Here is a 24694-nt window from a genome sequence, read left to right on the forward strand (position 1 = left end):
ATCTTCCTTCAATTTCTGCCTAAAAATCACCCAGTTTTATGCATTTCAAGGTTAAAATACTTTGAAATTGTTGCATTCAACAGGTTATTCTATTTATAGGCATCCTCTCACGGGCCACGGCGACAGAGACTTACCGTTGAAGAAGGTGTTTTTGCACCATCCAGAATTTCGGGGGGGGGGGGGTCCAGATGATACTATTTCCAATTCTGGGGGGGGGGCAGGCTCCCCTGCCCCCCCTTCCTACGCCTCTGCCCATGTGGTCACCCCCTTAATCCGGCCCTGCATTCATGTAGACTACTCAAAAGAAGTAGAAAACTCCGGTAGTTCCAGAGTATTTTGGACTGAGTACAATTCGGAATCTGGACTGTAAACAATTCAGATTGAATTTTGGACTATATGTACAACTCGGAAACAGTAGACCATATCCTCCGCGATGGGCCGGGTAAGTCGAGTTTCTTCCATCCCAATTACGAGAAATTGTCAACATCGCTTGAAATTGCTGCAGCATGTTCCTGGCAATACTCGAAGTCTTCCCCCCTCATCCATCGTGGAGCGTATGTAACTTTGCCGCCAAAACATTTGAAATGGAATCATCGCTGCTGCAGCACCATCCACCCGAAACAACACAATAATGGCGATCCACGATCAGCTGACGCTGGTAACTGTGATCACTGATAACCTCGGGTCGCTTTAGAATTTAGCTTTTTAGCAGCTTTACAAGTCAATGTTTTGTGTTTTTACAATGTGCTTACTCAGCTTTTCTCGCCCTTAGTGGAATTTAAGTAATTCATAGCATATGAATTTAATGCTACCTGTATTCCGCGTACTTAAATCGTGTAAATATCCCATTGAGTACTGTGATCATTCCACCTTGTGTTTCGGACCTTATTACTCAACTATGACGGAATCCGCATTCTTTCCTGAAAGACAATCATTTATCGTGAATTAATAATTGAACAATACTTATGAATCATCGTGTTTGTCTGATTAATCTGTGAAATAACTTTGATGTTTTCTTAAGCCCTCGCCTTGAGGTCTTTTCTTGCTTGATGAATTTTTTGCTGCTGTTTATGTTTTTGCTCTGACGTAAGGTAAATTCAGATCATACTGACCGTTTCCATACCTCTTTTGATCCGCTGATCTTTGAAGAGGGAGACCCCTCAATTCATAGCATCATTCTCTTTCATTCAATTCATTTGTTTTCTTAATCTGAGAATTCTCCGTTGATCACCTCTCGTAACTAACTTCTCTAGAAGTTGCCTCTAACCTACCATAATCCATAATCATAAATGATTGCTCTGAATTAAACTGTCTCTCTTTTTATTGACTAAAGAACACAATCTTCATGCCCTTAGGTCAGAATTTTCATTAGACTCAATGTTCAATATTCCCTCTTCGATAAGCCAAGTTCCGTCACGAAATCAGACTTTAAGGTAGTACTTTTTTCAGGAGGTAGCTTATCTTATCAGACTTTGAATTTCATTTCATATCACTCTCATCCATGCAATTGTAAGGTCGAAATTTTGTCTGAATGTCTCATTTTTCTCACTCTCTTGAGCAGCTGTGGGAACTGCTTCCGCCGAACTAGTCTACGGAGTACGTAAGAAATCATGGAAGTTCAAGGTTAAAACCATGTTTCTAGCCAACTATGCCCCCATAGGAGTGTACATGATCGCGTTACTACAGTATACGCGTATAATATAGCTACCATCATGCATCGTATTCGTTGCCGAAAGGCAGGCATTGAAGTGGATCGCATTTAGCAAAAAGGAACCAGCGCAATTACAGTGTTTTCAAAATTGTGCAACTTCTTCTTCTCTATTGAAAATATACCGAGCATATGTTTAGAATTAACATTTACAAACTTATTTTCCTTTAAAATTAAGAATTATTCGGTAGGAAGCAGAAACTTTTTGCTGTTCTTGAAGAATTTTTACAACACTGTAATCGCGCTGGTTCTTTTTTGCTAGATGCGATCCAAGTGATAGCAACCTACGGATACTTGATAATGACTTGACAAGTGATGTTGAATATCCGTCACCATTGAGGAATACGCCAGGCACTGAAGCTCTGGGGTAAACTGCCCCAATATTAACAGGTCTGAAGATCGCATTTGTTCATTTCTACTGCACCATTTTAAGATTGTGCAGATTGTTACCCCTCGAATAAAATTTGTAACTTATTGGTCTATTATTTTTGTTATACAGGTGTCATACGTGGCATGTCAGTAGCAGATGGAGTGCTAATAAGTCCAGCCTCTGACTGTAATTCCAACAATCTGAATGAAACAAGCTGTGTTAGCAATGCATCTTCACAAGACTTTGTGCAAGATAATTCTGACTATCAGTGGATTTTAGATTTTGGGTAAGTATCAAAAACAAGATCTTGTTTTATCTGCCTTGTCACTTACTCTACATACATAGGAAATACAGAACCCTCTAAGAGGAACATGCATATAAAAACATTAAGGGAGCAACTGTACACTATCCTGAGCCCTTTCACAGTTGATGTATTCACATACAGACCAAAGCATTGCCACAGTCATTTCTAATATCGACTGTGAAACTATAAGACCTTATATCTCGTTAGCAGTGTTCAAAAATCTCCACTCCCATTTTATTATTATGAAGGAGGATAAACCTATATCATTCCTTTTTCACAGATTCATCTTCACAAATACTTGGTGAAAAATCTCGAAAGGTTTTAAGAATTAATATTAAGTAGTTTTTCATCTAAGAAATAAAGTATGACAGGAATTCTACGTCGCACAAACTAAGATCCATGGTCTGGTAATTTCAACGGCAATATGTAATGAAGCCTAACCAACGAGATATGAGTTAGCAATTGTAACCTTGCAATTTTTTTGCATCATAGGTATGTTACAAGAAAGGGGATAGAAGCATTTTAAAGGGAACTTCAGTTTGACGATAAGTTTTCTCATTCACAATCGATACGAAGAAAGAAAACTTGAAGTAGCACTTGTGGAGAGGAAAAATGAGAATCCCCCCCCCCCAAAAAAAAAAAAAATCTAGTAAAATTTATTTTTGATAATCAATGTGGTCTAAAAATTTTCTTTTGCCATATAATCCGCCTAATTCAGCGAAATTTGTTTTTTTTCAACAGAGACAGAGAGGGAAGTGTACATCATCATGCTAGTATTTTGTCGTCATCTTACTACACCGATGATGTTGCACTGGACTTTGATGCAAACCTTGCCGAAGTTGACATGGAGAACTTCCGCAGGGAGGACATTAATGATTTCCTCCATAGCCTTCCATCCATTTGTTGTCCGGCCGAAATGCAGGTAAAGTGGCAGATTTTTTTCCTCTCAATCATCTCTTTACTCAGCAGTCCAGTAGTAAAATTTAAGTCATTTACATTTGTATCATTTTGTTTTTAATTCAGTTTAATCAGGAGGAGCATTCATCAGGGCTAAATTTTCTAGCAACCGAATCCCATTATTTCGTGCAAGTGAGGAACTGGCCAATGTTTTCTTTCTTTTTTCAAAAATTTTTTTTTAAAGGAAATTTTTAAAGAAAGTTTACCAGTACCACCAACACCAGTAGATAGCATAAAACGTTAGCATAAAACGTTAAAAGTGAGTATTAAAAAAGGAAATAAATAAAATGAAATCATGGGAAAAGAGGGGCTTTCATTATTCCATTGTCCGAACTTGGTAATTAAAAGAAAGATCCTATTGAATTTTTCCATAGATTCTCAGGTGATTTGATCACACTGCTTGAGAGGAAATATTTTAACTGACACTAATACTGTGATAATGTTCTGTTACAGATGGAAAGACAGGGAGAAATGTTCGCAAGTGTTTCGGGATCAATGATGGTCCGGTTTGACCTTGATTCTTCCATGAGCCCTCACAGTAGTTCTCAGGTGAGACTTCTAATACAGTAAGATTATATTTAAATGCAAAAATCTTTTTGCCGTTTTTGTATTTTCCTTTAGTTTAATATATTATAAGTAAATACAACCCTCTACCAATAAAATTTCTCCCTTGCGCAATTATTGCCTACCAATTGGTTTGTCAGGACATCTCTAAACTTTTTAAAAAGTACATGTAATATTATTTTACTGTAAATGTATGCGCAAGCAGCTCAGAAACCAGTAGAATCCCGTTTATCACATGATTTTAGTTAAAGGGGGAAAATAACCATATTTCTTTTTCTATCCATCCAAGATTGCATAGTGGTTAGGTGTTGTTTATTTAAAATGCATTCTTGTAAACTGTGTGTAATGATTGCAATGCACCACGGCAGTAAAAACTCGTGCTGTTTCTCTCAGTTCACTAGTTCCAAGATCCTTGAATGTAGAGTCTTAGGGTCGTCCTCATAGTTTTATCCTAAACAGCAAGGCCTCTGTAAGCTATGAGAATTGCATTAGTTAAGGAAGCCTTAACTTTGAAAGAACGACTTTAGATACAGTAATCCTCCCCCCGCCCCTCAGCAAACGCGGCAGGGGTGATAGTTAACGCCATTGGTTGATGCCTTTTAAAAATTAAATTTATCAGCTCCAAAAATTTAATGTAGAACACTTTAAAACAGGTGCGGAAATTTTGTTATCTTAAAATTATTTTAAAAATTAATTTAATGTCTCATTTAATGTTTTTCAGGAGGAATCAAATGAATCTTCAATATGTAAATCTGAGCTGCTTTTTTCACCGGTGAAAGATACACTTTTACCAGTTGATGCCAACTACAGTGTTGACTCCTTAGACTGCGGTGAACAGGATATGATGCTTACATGTTTAGCAAATAAAGAAAACTACACAATTGCATTTGAAGGATCCACTTTGATGCATGGGTCAGACGACTACCAAGGCACAGGTACTAAATTGAAGAACTCAAAAATAGCTTTGTACACATTCTACCATAGAAACATAGCAGTTCTGTGAGGTATTGGTCATTTTGGGTGAATTTGCTGAAAGCTTACTCAAAAACTTAAAGTAAGCCTTGATTAGAGGCCGGCAGCTTAAAAAGCCGAGATTCCATTCTCGAACTGATTACTGTTGCTCCTCAATTATTCAAAAACCTCTTAAATTCGAAGCAAAGGCTTCTTCCCTTAAAAATCTTTAGATAATTTGAACAATTCCAACAAATTTATATAGACTTCTGACCTGAGAGCTATTAACAGGCCCATTCTGAGCGCCAATACCCTGAATTTATTCACTGTCAACCCTTCTCTTATATAACGGCTGAGCTAATGTCCACATTTATTCTTATCTTTGTTTATTTCTTCCACAGAGGAAAGTGAAGAGGGAACTGCAACGACAACTAGTGATTATTCATCAACTCCTGATAACAACTCAGTTGTGAGTCACAACAACGTTTCACTGTCTAATGCCCACCAAAAATTGACAAAGAAGCAGCAGATTGCAATGACGAGTTCGGAGGCGCTTTACACCACATGGAGCAAACTCAAGGACAAGCACTCAGCAACCACAGAGACTCTACGACGCCACCCCTCCGGAAATAATAACATCACACAAATTTCTAACTACTCTCCTCTTGCTAAGGTTAGTGGTCTATATGTGAGAGAATTATCTTGGCTGGTTAATAATAATTAACTGCCCTTGTTTTGCCATCTTTTGTCTTTTGAAAATGGGACCTCAAAAGCAATGGACCTTAAAGGTCTGTAAGTCAAACTTCCTAAGCACACCATATTCTGTTGCTCCTCTGACGTAAGAGTGTAACTCTTTTTTGAATAAGCCCAATCATCCTTACAACTCCCTGTTTTCCAGGGCTCTCATGAAAATTGAGATTCGCTCTTACGTCAGAGGAGCGACGATTTGTGATGTTGCGCTAGATTGCAATTGTGGAACATCTCTACTCATCAGAAAGTCAATCAATGGAATAAATTACCTCGGATTCGAAAAATGGAGCTTGCTAGTAAAGATTGCCTCTACAATTTTAGGCTTCAAGTATTAATTCGAGGTTGCTTTTCTTAGCCTCTGTTTTCAGGGATACATTATGGGAGTTTATGTGAAAAAATAAAATGATCAATCATCTCAGTCATCCAGATTTTAGATCTAAGGTAAAATCTCACCATAACAGCTTTCAGTCGAGTGGCAAAAATGGTTGCTAAATATGATGTTGTTCCGATACCAATGTCATCAATTTGATCAAAGTTAATCGGAAAGCTTAATATCATCTTAATTGAAGTACCAAATTAGCAAACTGCGCAAGCTGCATTTATGACCAAATTAATCGAATCATTGAAAATGAAAACCATCTCTTTTCGGGAGGGGAAAAAACACAAAAAAAACAGTACAGGTCTAAGAACCTTTTTCAAGGTTTGCATTGTGTTCGGTTTGGATCCAAAATTTAAGGTTTGCACTGCCCCTGAGACCATCTTGATTCCTTTTAATGGTTACCAGAAAACATAGGGGTTATGTAATGGTAATGCCCTCTTTTTCAGTTCCTCTATTATTACTTTATCTTCTATCTTCGTGTTGTTTTTTTTTTCAGTCTCTCTACAGAAATATAAGCCGCTCCTCGTTCCTGAAAAGTTTAAGCCTCTCAGAATTAGATTCTTATCATCAAATGCGATTGCGGAGAAATAAGCCGTATGCATTCAACAGCTCCTTGTTAGCATCATTTGAAAATGAGGCAAAACTTTTTGGTATGTCACTCAATGCATTACATCACTCATGTTTGATCTAACGTAATATTCAAATCTAGCCTCTTTAAGTCTTAAGTGACCTGGAAACAAATCAGAGCACATTCTTTATCGACACGGTCTGTTGAATGGGCCAGAAAACTACGTGTGGTATGCACAAAAACATGGAATTTGAAAGGCTTTTTAATTTGAAAATTAGATTACTTTATTTTTGGAGTCAATATCATTTTTACTTGGGCATAAGTAAAGCAGCAGAGTGGAATTTACATTTAGTATTGGTAAGAAGATATTGAAGTTTCAGTTTCCTCTCGAGTATCATTTAGAGAGTTTATGTGAGTTGTCTTTTAAACAACAAATGGAAAATTTACTTATTTATGCTTAAAAGTTGTCAATCAGTTTGTGTCAATTGTTGATTAATGGTACACTCATGACACTTAAGAAAGAATCATTTATGTTATTTCTTTGATTTAGTTTTTGACTCTCTAGCTACTGGCCCGTTTTAAGAAAATCTTCTGACCGTATTCCAATTTGCAGCGTTTTGAGTGAAAATAGCTGATGTCTAAAATGCCTAGAACGACAGTAATCATTGTTTGAATAGGCTTTCAATGCTCATGAATTTTTGGACTTCTTCTCTATTTGCCATCACTCTTTCTTTTGGGAACATGTTGTCAGGACTTTGACAGCTTCAGAATATTCCTGGCATAAAAGTCAGCAAATCAGAGAGGTTATCAGTGACTTCTTAAAAGAAAATTACTCGAAGGCAAATTATTAACTCTGTAGCATGCAGGCAAGGCACTAGAGGCAACTAATGTTCTTCTTGGTAGTAAATATGTGAACATCAAGGCATATGTTAAGTTTAATTAATGTGATCTTACTCAGTTTTCATTTTGTGTGTGCGTGTGTTCTTTTATTGCAGGAAATGTGAAAATCTTTAATATCCAAAATAGATCCAGCTCCGAATCCTCTACTAGTCTAAGCACAAAAGCAAGCACAATTCACTATACAACACCCCAGCATAAAGCCAACTTCAGTCTAGTCAAACTTTTTATCGAACAGAAGTCAGCAAGCAATTATGCGATAGATCAGTCAGTGTCCAGCGAGCGTGGATATTGGACCTCAAGCAACACAAACAAAAATGACAGCAAAATAGTCAACAAGCAATACAAGATCAGCAAGTCACTCAGTGATAACTTAAATAATAAGTCTCTGAACAAGATGAATAAAATAAATGAGAATGACTCAGTAACAACTTTTGAAGATAGTTTAATGAGTCAGAACAAAGATAAGACTAAGTCCCAGCCTGCTGAGTCGATAGCTCTGCTGTGTAGTTGTAACGAAGAAAATGATGTAGATTTAGATGATGTTTTAATGAATAGTTTTTCACTCCAAGATGAGTGTGATCCAAATGCCAAGTCATGTCAGAATATAAATTACAAGCTACAAAAAATGTACTATGAAAATAATAAACTCTTGTCTGAAGCCAGCAAGAGGTTATCATCAAGATGTCCTGTCCACACAGTAGATAGGAGTATGCAAACATCACTTTTGAAGTCCACGTCGCCTACTAGCCTTAAAGTCAATACACAAAAAGAAGCGCCTCTGTCCAAAAATAATAATGCGAGTACAAGTTCCAGTGCTGAAGGACAGGTATGTTTTAGTTTTTTACCCAAATTGTAAGAAGTAAGCTACCATGCAAAGTCCTGCAGAATAAAGAGCCAACCATTAGCATAATTAACAAGAAAAAATATGTAAATTAACAACCTTCTAGTTCATTCTTTTTAAACAATATACAAGATTGTCATCAACAATAATGCAGTTGCAGTTATTGCTGAAGATGAATTACTTATCCGAAATTGGTCCAGAAAAATTGTTTTGAAAAAATGTGCAAGTGAGTCGTTAGTATATACATATATATTTTTCCTAGAACTATCCTATGCTATCTATCATCTAAGGTTTTACACTAGCAAAATTATTATATTTGAGAGCATTCTCATGCCATTAAAAAGCTGTATAAAATGTGCTCTCAGAATTTATTGCCTCTGACATTGTCAGTTATTTTTTTACAGTGTTGACCAACGAATTATCCTGTTACTCACTCGCAATTCAACAGCTCTTTGAGTATCCATTTTTTCTGTAATATTGTTAAAACAACATGTGAATTTTATCACTTGTAATGAGACATCATGAAAACAGATGAAACATCAGAAGTATGTTTCTTCAGTTTTTTACGAGTGATCAAATTTTTGTTTTCAGAATTCCTATAAATTATTAGTAATAAAAATTTTTAATAATTAATTTTTTGTGGAACTTCAGCTACCACCAATTTTAAAAAAGTTTTCTCTACTCTCCTACCTATTCTAACTTTTTGTATCATATTGAGATTATATGATTGTACGTCAATTGTATTTGGTATTTTTCATCTATGTTTAATACTGTTTTAAAAATCTTGCAGGACCCTATCAAAAAGCCTGTGTACATCATGTATCCAAACTACACTTTACCTGACTTAAAATTTTTGAAGAACCCAGGAACAGAGCTTGACTTGAACAATGTCTTTTTGATGCCTCAAAAATTCGTAACCTCTCCCACATCCGAAAGTGCTCCGCAAATGCCGCAAGTCCCAGATGTACAACCCAAGCCCAGACCATTTTCTTGTGGTGACCTGGAGGCTTTAAAGAAAAAAGGTAACAAATTAATTTTGTTGTTGAATGGTTGTCAAGTATGCTAAATATATATTTTGTAAAAACCAATCCATTTCAAAAGTGTTTGAGTTGTGGAGTGTCATTGCAGTATTACTGTACAAATATTATACAAGAAAAATTTTACCAATTCGATAATAGTGAAAAAATGCAATTCATAACAATCATCTTAAACAGTTTGACAGTCAAATTGATTGATTTTAAACAAGCAAAACTCCTTATACACAAATGTTTCAGGAAGCAATTATGAAAAAAAAGTTAATAAAGTATGTTTCGTGGATAGGGATGGAGAACATTAAGTTTTGGTGTGACAAGTTGAATGAACAAAATACAGGTAGAAAATAATCATATGAACTAATGAGATTTCAAGAACAAAATTCGAAGGACCAGAATTTACATTTTTTGCGTAACAGTCAAAGAAAGTTTAGATAATAATTTTGCAATTGAAAATATTGAATGTCATAAATAAAGTGAATGGTAACTGTCGAGTGAAGCAGCAAAAATCTTTCAAAGGAATAAAAAAAATTAAACACAGAGTTTAAGTGCCTGAATTTGATAATAAACTCCAAAGTTTAATATTCAACTTAAAATACTTTCATGTTTTCTGAAGTTATGGAAAATCTTTTTTCTTTTGTTACAGGGTTCAGTCATATTCGCGAGTGGGATTCACTGGCAATGTTACTTCCTCGTGATTATCGCCGAGTTCTTTCTGAGGTCCCGGAGCTCCACGAACATTTTAAAGACAAACTAGATGAAGTTCCTAAACCTTTGTTCTGCTTATCGCCTCCTCCTTATCCAACTAATCCTAAACGAACCACTAGTCAAGATTTTGAAAAGCCCAAGCGGCAAAGTAGTTTTAGCTCAGACGGATACTCAGATTGTGAGAATCGAGGAAAGAACGGGTCATTCTCCAGCACAGCCACTCACCAAGGCTCGTCTGGTTATAGAGGATCTTCCACTATTCTCTCCGATTCGGGTTCGAATCAGTCTCACCTTCCTGGCTCGAACCCTATGTTTGTGTACAAGTACGACAGTGCAGCCTCGTCTGAAACAAGCTTGAAGACGCAGAAAGAAATGCGCACAATGGAAAATGAAAGGAAAGCTAGTGACTTCAAGCTAAAAAGTATCCTAAGAAATGCCTCGTTGGAGAATTTAAAGTCTAGAAAAAATACCCTCAACACCAAGAGGTAGGTTCTGCTGTCTTCGTTTTTAACCTTGGCATTCTCTCTCTGTTTTGTGAAGAATGTCCCTATCAATCAAGTACCTTCAGTCCACAAGTTTCTTTAATATCCTGCATTTTTCTTTTTTCAAATTGTTAGATATAAGTTGATAAAAACTGAAAAAAAAATTGCAAAAATTAAAGGAGGAAGAATATGCCTAGCTTAGAGCATAGTAGATGTTAGAGTTTAGCATTCACTCTATATAGATTTTTGGCACTGTAAGCTTTAATGCTAATTCGCACTGAGTTGCAAGAAAAACAAAGTTCAAAGTAATATCCATTTCGACACCAGCTGGTTTTTATTAACGTAGAACCAACGAAGTACAAATGACAAGATGAAAATGAAAGGAGCTAAGAAACGGAAAAATAGACTTTATGAAATGAAAATGAATATTAGGGAAAAAATTAAAAAGTGTTGACAGTAAAATAGTCATTTAGAGAAGTAGTAAGTGAAAGAATAGTATTCCTAATTTTGTTAAAAAAAAGAAAAAAAAAAAAAAAAAAAAAAAAAAAAAAAAAAAAAAACAAGTTAACAGTATGAAATTTTAATGTCTTGTTTTGTATGATAACGTTTTCAGGTACAGCATGTTTGAGTTTGGGGATGCAGAAACAAATACTGTTTCAGAAAATAACTCCAATAAAATTAAAAGACGATCGTTACCTGAGCACCTTCAACCAAACAAAGTAAGTTCTCCTTGACTTCCTTTACGTGCCTCTTCATTGTGGTGAGCTTCTCTGGTCTACATTTATGTCCATATCAACGGTGAAACTACCAAACCACGTATCTCGGTTTGCGACGTCGCAGACTTCCTGCCATACTTTATTATTTAAATAGAAAACTACTCAACGTCAATTCGTGAAAACTTCCGTGATTTTTCCTCTTTGTGCGGAGAAAAATCTGTGAAAATTGTAAGAAATGACATTGATTTGATCTCCTTCAAAAAAATAAAGTGTGAGTGGAGATTTTTAAACACCGCAAACGAGATACGTGGTCTGGTAGTTTCACCGTCGATATATGAAGTCTTTCAAGGAAAGAGAATATTACGAAAATCATTCTTTAAAATTTATTTTTGATCAGTGACGGTTAAATACAGCTTTCTCACATATATAAGGTGGTTACAATTGTCATTGCTTGATGTGTTGGCGCATAGATTTCCAATTCAATCATACTTAATCTAAAATCTTCCATAAGAAAAAAAGTGAAGAAAAGTCTACAGCTGAAGAATGACCATGAGCTCATGCTATTTTTCACCTCTAACATCGACAGAGAACCCGTGGAATTCGGTGTAAAAGTTCAGCAGTAATCGCAAACTGGGTATGCTGCTAAAAAATTAATTTTATGTTGCTACATAATTTTTTGGGCTTTGTGTATTTCTCTTATGGACATCAAAATTAGGGGGAAATATATACATTCTAAGGTTGTGCCAATGTGGCGCAATGGCAAAAGACTATTTGCACCTCATTCATTTGTTTTTAATTCCATAGGAACATGTACCTGAAGATGAAGGCATTATGTGTTACCAGGATGATGTCGAGGCGAGGAGACTAGAGGACCTTTTAGAAATTAGTGGCGGTTTTGAACAGTGGCAGGAAGTTGATATGGCCAAACTTAGAGCTCAGGTAATACTTAATTTCACCAACCATTTTAAATTAAAGCCCAATTGAATGTAAAATAATTAATTATGCGATCACCACTCAATATGGAAAACTGGCAACTTATTGAAGATAATCGTAGATACTAACATTTTTTTAAATTTCTGCAGTAAAACCGTGATTCATTGGATTTCAGGAGACAGAAGAGATCGTCTGTTAAATTGCGGAATCCGTCAATTCGAACTGGCTAGAAGCTCTTGAAGGGACCGGAGTATTAATCCGCTAAATTGCTATCCGAAAAATTGAGGTCTTACTGTATTTTCAAAAAATCTTTTAGTACATTTTTTCTACTCCTGGAATGGGAAGTCCTTACTGCTTTCATCCAAAGATTTGAGTTAGAAACTTCGGTAACGTTGCATGATGTCAACAAACCCAAAATCTGATCATGGAGTCAACAATTGTTGACGTCGTCCTCAGGCAGTGAAATGCCAAAATGGGCCCTGAGCATGGTGTCAACGATCACGGTATCAACAAACAGAAAAACATCTTCCTTATAAGTAAAATTAAAAAATTAAGTCTACAGGAGAGATTTGGGTCACATATGGTTAGATTAGGTCAATTTAGGTCAGGACTTGTATGATTAGATTAGGTAGGTAAGGTTAAAGTTAGGTAGGGTAAGGTCAGGGAAAGTTAAGTTCTGTGAAAGTGGGTCTAGGTCTTCTAAAATAAAGTTGGGTAAGGTTAGGTTAGGTTAGGTTAGGTTAGAGTAAATAACACAAGAAAAAAGACTTGAAATTTGAAAGATGTTATAGAGGAAAGTTTTAAGCTTTGTTGACGCCGTGATCATCTATCTTAGGAGTCAGAATTTTTCATTTTTGGATGATCATGGTGTCAACAAAAACTTAGAAAAACTGTTTGTTGACACCATGATCGTTGACTCCATGCTAAATCAACGTATAGTCTTTTTACAACTTATGTTATGAAAACTTTTATTTTTTGGCAAGTTATGTATCTTTAAGTATTTCTGTAATGAAATTCATTTTCTTTATTCACAGGTCAGTCATTTTTTGAGTCAAGCAAATCGGAAATCGGTCAGTTTTAATCAGACCACCACACCTCTAAATTCCCCCAATATATCATCCGCTCCACCTTACAGACTGTATCAGGTAATGCACTGTGCTTTTGAAGCTTCCAGATGAACGAAATTATATGTTTGAGAGAGAAGATGATTTTTCGCCATTGACGTGAAAGATCAGAATGGTGAAAGCATTCAAATAAGAAGATGAAGGTATTATAGAGGTTGTTACCTTAAATGTACAACTTACTCAATTCTAAAAAGATTCTGAACTACAGTTTTCACAACAGTGATTGATATTAACACTCGGTCATTTTACCCCCATCACTTCAGCCACTTGAGTTGTTGTTATCCATACTAGTAGCTGTAATCGCTGTTAAAGCTACTTTCTTTGTGACAGCTATGTCATATTGTTTCAGGCATTTGTTTACTAAAATAATCGCTTTGCTAAGAAACTGTCACTTTTTTAATGACATTGTATCTTCCCATTCATTCTAATTACAGTAAGATCTTAATTTATCGGATTGCAATTTAACAGCTTGATCTTCCGGCTTCAAGCTAATTTGAATTACCGGATTCCACGATTAAATGGATCGATTTGTCAGTCCTGTGAAATCCGATGAATCAAGATCTTACTGTATTACTGTTGGTGAGGATTTAATAACCTTTTCATTTATTACAGGGAAAAAGTGGTGCTCTATCCGAAACACCAATCAAAGAAGAAGGAGAAAGTCCTGAAAGTTTAACGGAACAGCTTAGGTTACAGTGGATTACGTCAGTTTCCCACAAAAAAGGTAAGGATAAGAACATATAATGTAAAGTTAAAGCACAGGCTGATTAGTAAAAGAATCTTAAAGGTTATTTATCAGTGAACCCCTTAGATGTATCTTGTCACTGGTGTTTAAAAATCCCTCTTTTTATTATCTTATTTATTTTAAAGGAGAACAAACTGAGACATTCCTTGATGCGTTTTTTCAGAATATGCTTCACGCACAGAAGGAAAATTATGGAAGTTTTTGAGAATTGTTTTTGAATATTTAAAAAATAAAGAATGACAGGATGTCCGCAACTTTATAAACTGATATATGTGGTTTAGAAATTCCAATGTCGATTTCTTTCTTTGGAGGTAGAATCCTTCCACCCAATCTTTGAGTGCCAATGTATTCAGAGTGGCTTTTTTGCACATGAATCTGACTTATCCTAGAGTGTATTTGAAGGTCTCTCTCGTCTTCAAAAAAGGCTGGTATCTCATTCGAAGTCAAATACCATTAGTTTCGAATATTTAGAGCTATAATTTCCATGAAGCTTTGAAGCGCTCACCCTAAAAACACATCTGATGTTCAGACAGTAGAATTTTTAGTTGACTACTTAGACTGAAACATCATTCAGTTTATCACATGAGCTTTGTATGTGTAAAATGCTACTTCTTAGCCTCCAAAAAATCAGTTGCGTCATTGTTTAATCACTTTGTTTTTTCAAGCATGCTCTACAAGTAGCAAAATAAACTTCATACTTTTAAATGAATTAAGTAATACAAAGACTACCAACATATTAACCTACCTTTATGTCATTTTTTTTTAATTACTTTGGTAGGCTTGATCGAGACCGTCAAAGAATCTTCTGAATACGTCATCGCATCCTTCCAAGCTGATGAACCAGACTGCGTTGCACAGCTAGTCCTAAATAATTTGTGTCCAGCCTTGTACGCTGTCCTTTCAGATGGATTAAAACCGACCATTCAAACTGCGTTTGGAGACATTCATAATTCTGTCTGGCATGTTGTTGAAACTTCCGCCCAGCAAGGTAAAATTTACTCTTTTTCCATATCTCATTCTTTTAAGTATAAAAGGAGAAAGATATTTTCATTATTTTCTTTTCTTTTAATTCATAGATATCCCGTCTCCTACACTGAAATCTATCTTCAATATATTGTGTTGTTACGTTAATGAACTTATTTTGTGCCTACTTTAAATTCATTTGATCATAAAGCACTTAATTACATATTTATTTCTAATCGCTGCAATTTTTTGTTCTCTCTTCCAGGGCCCATCACTAAAGGACTGAATGAACTAGTACTTAAATTGAACAGTGAAGATGTGCTTACAGAAGGACTCATCAAGTTCAATGCATTTATTTTTGGACTTCTAAAGTAAGCATTATTCGTCTATTTGATCAGTTAGTATATAAGGAACGATTGCTTTTTGGAAGGAAGTTTTCTATCTCTGTATTTTGATGATGAAACTGCAAAAATGTGTATGTCGGTCATTGTGCGCTAAAATCTCTGCTATTATTCCGTTTTTCCAAAGAGGACCGAACCAACATCATGGCTTGAAATTTTCGTGAAACATCCTTCTTATAAAGAAGAAAAATCACTGAAGTTTCCAAGGGATGCCTTTTAATAGGTTTCCATGTGGTAATTAAAGTAAAATAGGAAGTCTGCAATGCCACAAACCAAGATATGCATTTCTACAGTTTTACCGTCGATACATGCTTCAGGTTTTAGCTTCTTAGTTAATTTAAATCTTTGAAACTAACTTTATACCATCTATTACAATCAAACTTTTACATTGGCAATGTTCTGTACATACCGATGTATCGATTTGAAGGAGGCATCCAAAAAATCTTGGCTCCTACTTTTCGATACCCTTAATTTACTGTTTTCCTGTCAAAACAAATAAACATTTCAAACCTCTATTCTTCAGCTTTGAAATCTTTAATGTTTAATTACATATTCATCTGAATTTCTCAAGGTAACAGTCTTATGTATTTTTTTCCCTCTAGCGTTCATGGATTAGATGCTTGGTTTGGTTATTTACGCACGAGAGAATCTCTGTTGAGCAAACACTATTCCGATGAAGGGTTGCTGCTATCTGCATGTAGAAGCGGCTCAACAGTGAGAGGACTAGTAGATCTACTTATCACCTGTATCCGACCCCTGGCTGAGTTGCCCTTCAAACTAGACCTTCTCTATGAATGCAAACAACTTCACCAAAGTTTACTTCAAATAAGTGTAAGTGTAATGAAATTCTCTCATAATAATTATTCGGTTTCAATCGCGCTGGAGTTACATACTGCTTTTAGACATTTTTTATAATTCTTTAAAATTCAATTATGCTGAAAATTTTATTTGCACTGAAACCTACGAACGAACCGAGTGTTCATGCACTTTTAAATTCTCTCAACTTTCTTCAAGAGAAAAAGCGATTTTTAGGATAGGAATGAATGAATGCTTCATTTTTTCCTATTCTACATCCATTTACTTTCTTTTGATTTTTTACTCTGAAACATTTCTTATTCAGTGCTGTCTCAAGTTTAAAGAATCAAAAGACACCAAAATAAAGCTCTCATGGAAGTTTTTTTAAATATTTGCAATCTGACATTTTGCTGTGAACGTTAGTACGTTTTCAACCAAAGGAGTTTTTAACGGAATTAAAAATTTAGCTTTTTTAAATTAAAATTCATCCCAACATGATCAGATTTCTACTAAATTTATCTTATAAAGTAGCATCAAGTGGCATTCATCTAAATGAACTTTGATCCAAAGATTTATTTCTCTACCATTCAATATTTTTCATTTTAGCGGCACCCACTATCTCCAGTACAATCTAGCATTGGTAGCAATAACCGAACTTCATGGACTTTACGGAAACTAATGAGGTCCCTCCAGAGTCTTGCTGCTCAATCCACCAGTGAACACGAAGATGCCAAGCAAACTATTTCAGGTGAAATTTCAATTTTTTAGCGATTGCTGTAACGTAATTGAATAGAGAAAGGAGCTGAAATATCTTCTCTGCATTCCTTTTTTGAAAGGAAGTCCCTTGCTGCACATTGTTAACAAAGGCAGTAAACACAGTGTTAGTAAAGACAGTTATTCAGTAGAGTGAAGCTTCTCAGTTATTTTGATGAAATATCTATTCAAAAGTCCAAACTCCCCTGTTATCTTCTAAATGGTTGCCAAGAGCTTTAAAATTTGAATATATTTTGAACATATTTTTAGAATTCTGGAGGGGGACCCTCCATGAGAGAATGGGGCACGCAAACTCTTTTTTTCTTTTGATAGACAATTTTCCGTTTGGGGTACATCATTTGATGTAATGCGTCATTGTATGAGAAAAGTATGTAAAAATTTTAAGTTAATAGCTCAAGTTTTAAGAAATTTGTTACACGTCATATTTTTTGGCATGTAAATGCACCCAATTCTTCAAAAAAATCATTAATGCAATTTCAAATCTCATCTTGAGAAGAGCTGCAGGTTTAAGGTAACCAGCAAGATGACTGGTTCTTCCAAAAATTACTATTCCCATTGAAAGGGGATTGCCAGTCCCCTAAAACCGCTACACTTTTTTAAAATGTTCATTTAGTTTGAGAGTGCTTTCCACACTCGGTGGTCAGCAAAAATATCATCCAAAGTCAGAAAAATGAACTCTCTTTTTTGTTATCTAGATCCAGTTAAGGCTCGACCCAGGTCATGTGTTGACTCAGCAGACCCGAGTGATGTTGCCAGTACCGCCCAAAAACGGTGGAGTGGTGTTCTACCAGGCAGCAAACTGGTGACTGCATTTCAGAGACTCGGATGCGATGAAGACGAGTACACGGAGGACAGGTATTCCATTATATTTTCTCTTCTTTACATTCATTATTCTCTACATTTTTTTTCTATCATAAGATTTGGTGGTGATGGGAAATTCTGGTGTAGGTTTTCTCTCGCCATGGATGGTTCATTATTAACTTAAATACCCATTAATTACGGGGTATGAACATTTCTAATGGCATCATCATGTTATTGTAAACGTGTCTGAAAAATATAAAAACTCTTATTGAAACCACTTCTTTTAATTTGCTACTAATTGAGATGCTGGATGTGAGAAGGGTACTTCTTAGGACAATGTTTCATAATCCATGCTGCTATTTCATTCATCGGAAGGAAAGTGAATGCATTCATCTCATCAAAATTTGTTACAAAGTATCCCTCATGATCCTACAGTAGAACTAATTCCGGAAAAATCATCCATTAGCCTCTCCTCTGAAACATGCATTAATAACGGAGATTCTGGAACCAAAAAGTGCCTTTCTGGCACATAGCATCTCAATTTGATCTGTGAGAATGACGACACACCAACGAAGAAAGTTAAAAATGCTCAAAGTTCATAAATGCCATTGAGAATGGCGATCTATTTCAATTTGGGCCTTTGAAATGTCCCAAGGTAATTGTTCTGTGGCATTAAAAATCTTTTTCACATACCAACTTTTTCGCCTACTGCATACTTTTTGTGTCTCTTAAACTTTTTCGTTTTTCTGCAAGGCACACTCTACTACAGGTATGGACAAATGGGGTGCCGAAATGGCAGCGCTGAGAATATAGGCCATCGAGTGACGTCGCAAGTCGTACCATCTTTGCTGCGCAGTTTAAAATGAGGTTCTGGCAGATCTGGTAGCTTCAATTAGCTGTCAGATGAATTTAAAAAATTGATGAATCTCAAAATAACGAAAAACTTAACTAAGAATATGAAAAAATAACACGAAATTGAAGAGACCCTCTCTCAGAACAGAAAGTAAACAAGTTTTCAATATGGCAACAAAGTGGTACCATTTGATGCTGTCAAATCTACGCGTTTCGATGATTTTCTAAAAATCCATTTGTCCATACCTGTAGTAGAGTGTACCTTGGTTTTTCTGAGTTGTTCTGTTTTCATTCTCACTGATTCAATTGTGATAAGAGCCAAGATACTGATGTGAAAATAATATTCCTTTAAAATTTCTCCTCTCATTAAATTAATGTTTGGGATTTTGGGTATTCTCTCTCCATTTCTGAACGTCTTTTCTATTTCTTAATTGGTGTTGGTTAACTTTGTTCATGTTCATTCATGTAAAGCAAAAGCATGAGAATGTCTACACTGACTGAACCCCTATAACTGAACTGAAGAAACAAAGAATATTTTGAAAGTGTTCTTTCTAATTAACATTCGTTCCTTTTAAAAACAATACAAAACGCCTAACATATATTTTTATTAACAGTTCTCAAAGCACATTAACTCTCCGGACGATTCTGGTACTAACTTTAGTGAGAACAAAAAACAAAAAAATGTTACTTTATAAAAATGGCTCAAAAATTATAATGAGCAGATTGAAAAAAATCTAAAGTTCACACAATACTTTACAATCCAACATTTTTTAGGCAGGCTGTGAGACAGGGGGTGAATTTCAAATTCAGCCAATGCGCTCATTGTAGTTTGTGCATCATTTTCTAGGAAAAACAATTTTTTTATCTTGGCTCATGTTATATAATCAAAGCAGACCCATTGCCTACTTCATTTTTAAATGAATAATATACAAATAACTGCTGTGTCCTTTACTTCATTATTAGTTAGAACTTTCTATATTTTTAAAAATATTAAATTCAATAAAGAACGGTCATCTTTATCTACTTAGAAATGAACTTTTTACTTATCCTTCTTTCCTCTTGGTATATCTTATCTTCCAGAATTACTTTTTCCAATTTTCTTGAGCCTAAGGGTTTCTCTCCTTATTTTTTTCTTGCTCGTCAACATCCACCTCATTTTAATATTTTATTTCAGTCTGGAGCCTAACATTAACAACTTCGCTTCCAACAACAACCACAATTCTAGTGAAGATGATACATCGGCTAACACAGCCGAATTAGAATCTGAAACATTAATGCAAGAGGCTGAAAACCTTATGAAAAATGCAACAAAAGACGGAAAATTCAAGCGTTTACAACTTAAATGGGAAATGTTGAGTAGTAAAGACACAAGAACTCCTACCAATGGTAGACTATCTACCCCATCTTCGCCCGCTAAAAGCTGGTAATTAACTGCGTATTTTCCCTTGTTACTGTTGATGGATCAAGATACAAAGTTTAAATTGAAACATTAAACACATCATAGTTGCCTAGGAGTGTACAATTGCTTCTGAGAATAGATTTCTCCCCGAATGAGAATAGATTTATGTACCTAAAAAAGTATGGAACTCTCCCTTAGTTGTGTAAATAAACTCACAACAGCATCAAGACTAATGGTCCTTATTACCCGGTGATGGTTCCTCTCAATGTGATTCCATTTTCTTTGTGTTCAGGAATGCTAACTCTGGCTGAAATTTTAAGATGCTCTTAAAAACTTTTTGACTTGAAAACAATTTCACATCTATTTCACGTTGAATTTAACATTCATTCCGCACAAATTACTCAAAATGTAAGAATTATTTCAGTAAGCCCTCAGTTTATCAGATTGCAATTTAAGGGATTCTATGTTTTGATGAATTGATATTCTGGTCCCTTCAAGGGCTTCAAGCAAATTCGAATTAATGGATCGATTTATCAGTCCCATGAAATTTGATAAATTGAGGTTTTACTGTAGATGGTGATCAAGTACTGAATGGCTCACATCTACATCGTTCCACCTAAAAATCTTTGAAAAAGTTTTCATTTCAATGGAGTTTTACAGAGCTTCATAAAATACGTACCTTAACTTTTTAACCTTCAGTACTTTTCTATTGATGGTTCTGGTATTCTCCCCTCTTTTGTCAGTATTTAATTTCTATACATGTAATTTAAACTAAAACTCAGCCGTTTTGCTGTCCATTTCTCATTGAACACTCTTGCACACCCACAAAAATCATTAAAAGAACTTTATCATTTAATTTTTTTCTTGAAGCATGGCAAAATCACCCTCTCTTTTGCTACTGTTTCCAGGTGCCCTATCTTATTTTTTAAAAAGTTATGAGCCATTGGACATTGCCAAAACATGACATGCTAAGTGCAAAAAGACCACGGCACTATGACGGCAATAAATTCCAACAAATAGTCTCTTACAGATTTAAAATTACAACTAAGTTCCAATGCAGTATGCATTCAAAAGTTTCCTCAGAATATCAATTCATGGATCTTAATTTTTATAAGCAGAGGTATCTAAATTTATAGGAAAGAAAAAAAATATTGTATTTCTTTACGATCAAATATCCTCTTGTCAATCTGTAGATCATGGCCGGCTTCTTAAAAAATTAAGTATGACAGGAAGTCTGCAACATCACAAACCGAGATATGTCGTTTGGAAGTTTCATCATAGATGTAACAGAACATGTATTGATTACTTTGAAAATATTGTGTCAGCTGAATACAATTTCAAGCATCTTGCTGTCATCATAGTGTGTCATATGTGTACTACATGTTAGGAATCTTTGCCAAATTTTATTCTTGAATCATCTTCTTAAATAAAGTTTGTATAATTATTTTTATTTTATTCAATTTTTAGTGGCTCTTCAGCATCAGGCGCTTCTTACCCCAGGTCAAGAATTCCTCGACCCGTCTCGTCTCCTACTAGGAGTAGTGCCCCAATGCCTCCTGTCAAAAAAGTTCTTTCGCCCTCCACTCAACAGTCATCAACTTTAAGGAAACCCTTATCCACACCTAATATTAAGTAAGTTTAAACTTTATTTTCGGATTCTAGTAAAAATGAAAGCTTTCTAATCTGCTCAGTAAAAGGTTAAGTGTTTAAGTATGCATTTATTTAAAAAATAAATATTTCAGGGGTGTCCTATCGGAGTTATCACTTTACTTTTTCACCTTGATTTTGCTTGGCTGATCTCCCAACGGAGCCTTCAAGCAAAATACCAGCAGGAAAGAAAAACAACATCTCCAAGAAGATCTTATGAACTCTAATAGCACACCATAAGGGGTGTTATCCATTTTCATTACCATCATCTCACCAAAATGATGTATAATTAAACAGAGTTAAATAGGAAAGAGCAAATATACATTGTGTTGAGAGTAAAGAAAATGTCTTAGAAGTTTTATTTCTTCCCAGTATCTGTAAAAAGTAAACTGCAATCCCTGATCGCACACAGTACATATTTTTTCTTGCCTCTCTTTCGTATTTGACGGGTGTAAATATGCAAATGATTGAGCTGAAAACTAGTTCGAACTTAATTTTTATTGAAATTCAGTCCAACCTCGATGGCCTAGGATAATATCCAAAGTAAATTTCTTTTGATGGTTACATCCTCGTTAAGACTTCATAAAGGTACTGTAATTCAATTTGCAAAATTGTATCATCAGTTTTCTCGTGAAAGTACAAAAAGAAGAATGATAATGAAAATGAGGAATAAATTAATCACATTTCTTTTGAATTGAATTGAGTTCATTCAACTGTGAGAGAAATGTTTTAAAAAAGTAAAAAATTCATTCATGATCTTTATATTTATAGAAAGCAACTCTCCGCTGAAGTCAATGCCACCAAGCCCCCTGCCCCTAGCAGAATCAGCAGAGCTGATCTCGGAGCAGTGCCCAAACCAGGTGCTGTGAAGGCAGTCAGACCTTCAAGTTTACCTTACAGGAATGCTTTTCTTGTTCGGCCATCTAAAGCATCAGAGAGCTCGAAAAAGATACCTCAATCTTCTGTCAGAAATCGATCTTTAGAACCACACAAGTAAGTAAACTGATCTTAAATTTGATAAGAATTGAAAGTAAATGTATCAGTGACAAAAATATAGGACTGAATCGAACGGATCATAGGTATGAGCATTTCTCAAGACAATGTTGAAATATAAATTCAAAACAAAAATCACCGGTAATCCTAAATCCTGAAAACAATCGTAATTCTTGTAAGTATTAGAGAATACATTAAAAAAAAAAAAAAAAAAAAAAAAAAAAAACAAACACCTTATGGTTTTCAGGAGCAATCACACTTGCCAATTACAATGAGCCTTTAGACAAGGTATGAACTGTATGCAACTGTATAACAAACTGTATGCAATCTGTTTTCTCCTCAAAATTCCTCAGCAAAAACAAATCGTACTGTAGAAAGTCTAAAAATCAACTCCTTGAGAAGATATTTGTGTTCCCAATTAACATTGGTTAAGTAAAAAAAATACAAATTTGTATAGTCAAAGTCCCATCTCATCGGAGTTGAAAATTATTACTACGTGATACCGCGGTCGGAAGGTGATTTCCGAACTTCCCGTCTTGTGAATAATTTCTACGCAAAGTTTTGAAGACACAATATTTGACGTGTTCTTGTAATTAAAACTTTTTCTAGTGGCATATTTGAGATATTACCAACATGATGACAAACATGGTGCTAGAGGAGTAGTACGCTTGTCTCCCTACATCTTTTCAGGAACGATTCTCCTGGAATTTTTGTTATCATTCAATTTTTTTGCTGCAATAATAATCCAAGGGTCTCGCTGAAATTCGGACTAATAATCTTTTCTGTTTTTAAAGTCAGATCTCTAGATTTTTTCTTCCTTATCTCACACATTCTCAGGAGAAATATTTTTGAAAATGATAAAAATGACAGATATTGAGCGGAAGTTTGACCCTAACAACCTGGATTTGTTCGATTTCCTCCAAGTTGAAAAATGTGTTCTTATTTTGTAAATCCATACACATTTCTGCACATGTACCTTTTGTATTGTAGTTACTCGGGAGTATCTAAACTTTCAAGAAATTGTCTTAAGCGTTGTAGCCTATCATTTGAGGTGAAAGAAAAGTTGAAAAAGGTCAAAGGAATTTCTACTTACAAGAACTGTGCCTTTAACCAGCTCCCAAGGTTGTTTAAATCCACTCTGTAACATTTTTTCTTATAATTTTGCAGGTATGTCCAGACTCTGCTGCATAGACTTCCATCTGATAGTGGACATCTTTCTTTCAATGAAGGGGAAAAGTTACGACTTGTTCTGGAAGTTGATGAAAAGTGGCTTCTGTGTTGTCGAGGCGACCAGAAAGGCCTTGTTCCAAGGAGTGCAGTTATCGCCTGCAGTAGGTACTGAATTTCTCCACAAGGTGAGTCATTTAGTCACATTGCTCAAAAAACATCAATTGAAAATTGTTTTCAATAATTTTTTACCATGTGCAGAACAATATTGAAAAAAAGGAACACTATCTTCATTCATACGTGCAATTAAAGGGTCTTTTAGGCATAGCTTTGATTATGGCTTTATTTTCATATATTTCTCATCGCAGGATTTCCCCCAGTATTAGGAACTCAAGGTGGGTCGGTGGGAAACAACTTTTTAAATTGGAAAAGGAAAAAGATACGAATAATTATGGCTTATTAATAGTTTTTTGAGTAGACGAAAAAAATCGTGTGTTTCCTTTTGAGGGTTAGCATCAATCATTTCCATCCTTCACAAATTTGTTCTACAGTTAATGATTTTTAGGTCGATCAATCGTTTTGAAAATCGATCTAGAAGCAAAGTAATAATGATCAAAATTAATTTATTTTATTCGTAGAGAAACTTCAAAACATGAAAATTAACTTTGCCTCCTGGCTTTGAGGTTTCAATTTCAAGTAACATAACGTCATACCCCAGTGATATCGAATGTACCCAACCCAAAATGAATGTACCAAAAATGAAAAACAATAGTTTCAATTCATTGTCTGATACTTCCAATGGGAAAATTTGAGCTTCCTGTGAGCTCTAATTTCGTCTTTGTTTAGCCACTCTTATAAGTGCAAATCTACT

General features: G+C 35.2%; 1 protein-coding gene across 8 annotated transcripts in view; it reads left to right on the top strand.

Annotated features, from left to right (window-relative positions):
- LOC109042593 (uncharacterized) overlaps positions 1 to 24694 on the top strand; it is a 77314-nt gene that overhangs the window by 47578 nt on the left and 5042 nt on the right. For 5 of the 8 annotated variants that reach the window (XM_019059439.2, XM_019059433.2, XM_019059438.2 and 2 more), the window contains 22 exons: positions 2208 to 2364; positions 3124 to 3304; positions 3793 to 3888; positions 4625 to 4838; positions 5256 to 5527; positions 6480 to 6633; positions 7547 to 8277; positions 9083 to 9314; positions 9970 to 10516; positions 11127 to 11232; positions 12034 to 12168; positions 13197 to 13307; positions 13899 to 14010; positions 14810 to 15019; positions 15260 to 15365; positions 15998 to 16226; positions 16797 to 16938; positions 17660 to 17819; positions 19792 to 20040; positions 21484 to 21648; positions 22435 to 22656; positions 23824 to 24011. In XM_019059439.2, the coding sequence (XP_018914984.2) occupies positions 2208 to 2364; positions 3124 to 3304; positions 3793 to 3888; positions 4625 to 4838; positions 5256 to 5527; positions 6480 to 6633; positions 7547 to 8277; positions 9083 to 9314; positions 9970 to 10516; positions 11127 to 11232; positions 12034 to 12168; positions 13197 to 13307; positions 13899 to 14010; positions 14810 to 15019; positions 15260 to 15365; positions 15998 to 16226; positions 16797 to 16938; positions 17660 to 17819; positions 19792 to 20040; positions 21484 to 21648; positions 22435 to 22656; positions 23824 to 23998 (4706 nt within the window). In that variant the 3' untranslated portion in view covers positions 23999 to 24011. Of the gene's footprint in view, positions 1 to 636; positions 1092 to 2207; positions 2365 to 3123; positions 3305 to 3792; positions 3889 to 4624; positions 4839 to 5255; positions 5528 to 6479; positions 6634 to 7546; positions 8278 to 9082; positions 9315 to 9969; positions 10517 to 11126; positions 11233 to 12033; positions 12169 to 13196; positions 13308 to 13898; positions 14011 to 14809; positions 15020 to 15259; positions 15366 to 15997; positions 16227 to 16796; positions 16939 to 17659; positions 17820 to 19791; positions 20041 to 21483; positions 21649 to 22434; positions 22657 to 23823; positions 24012 to 24694 lie in introns of those variants that run through there. The other 3 variants (XM_019059440.2, XM_019059436.2, XM_019059441.2) reach the window with 3 other exon arrangements.

Source organism: Bemisia tabaci, chromosome 4 (genome assembly GCF_918797505.1).
Source record: "Bemisia tabaci chromosome 4, PGI_BMITA_v3".
NCBI lineage: Eukaryota > Metazoa > Arthropoda > Insecta > Hemiptera > Aleyrodidae > Bemisia > Bemisia tabaci.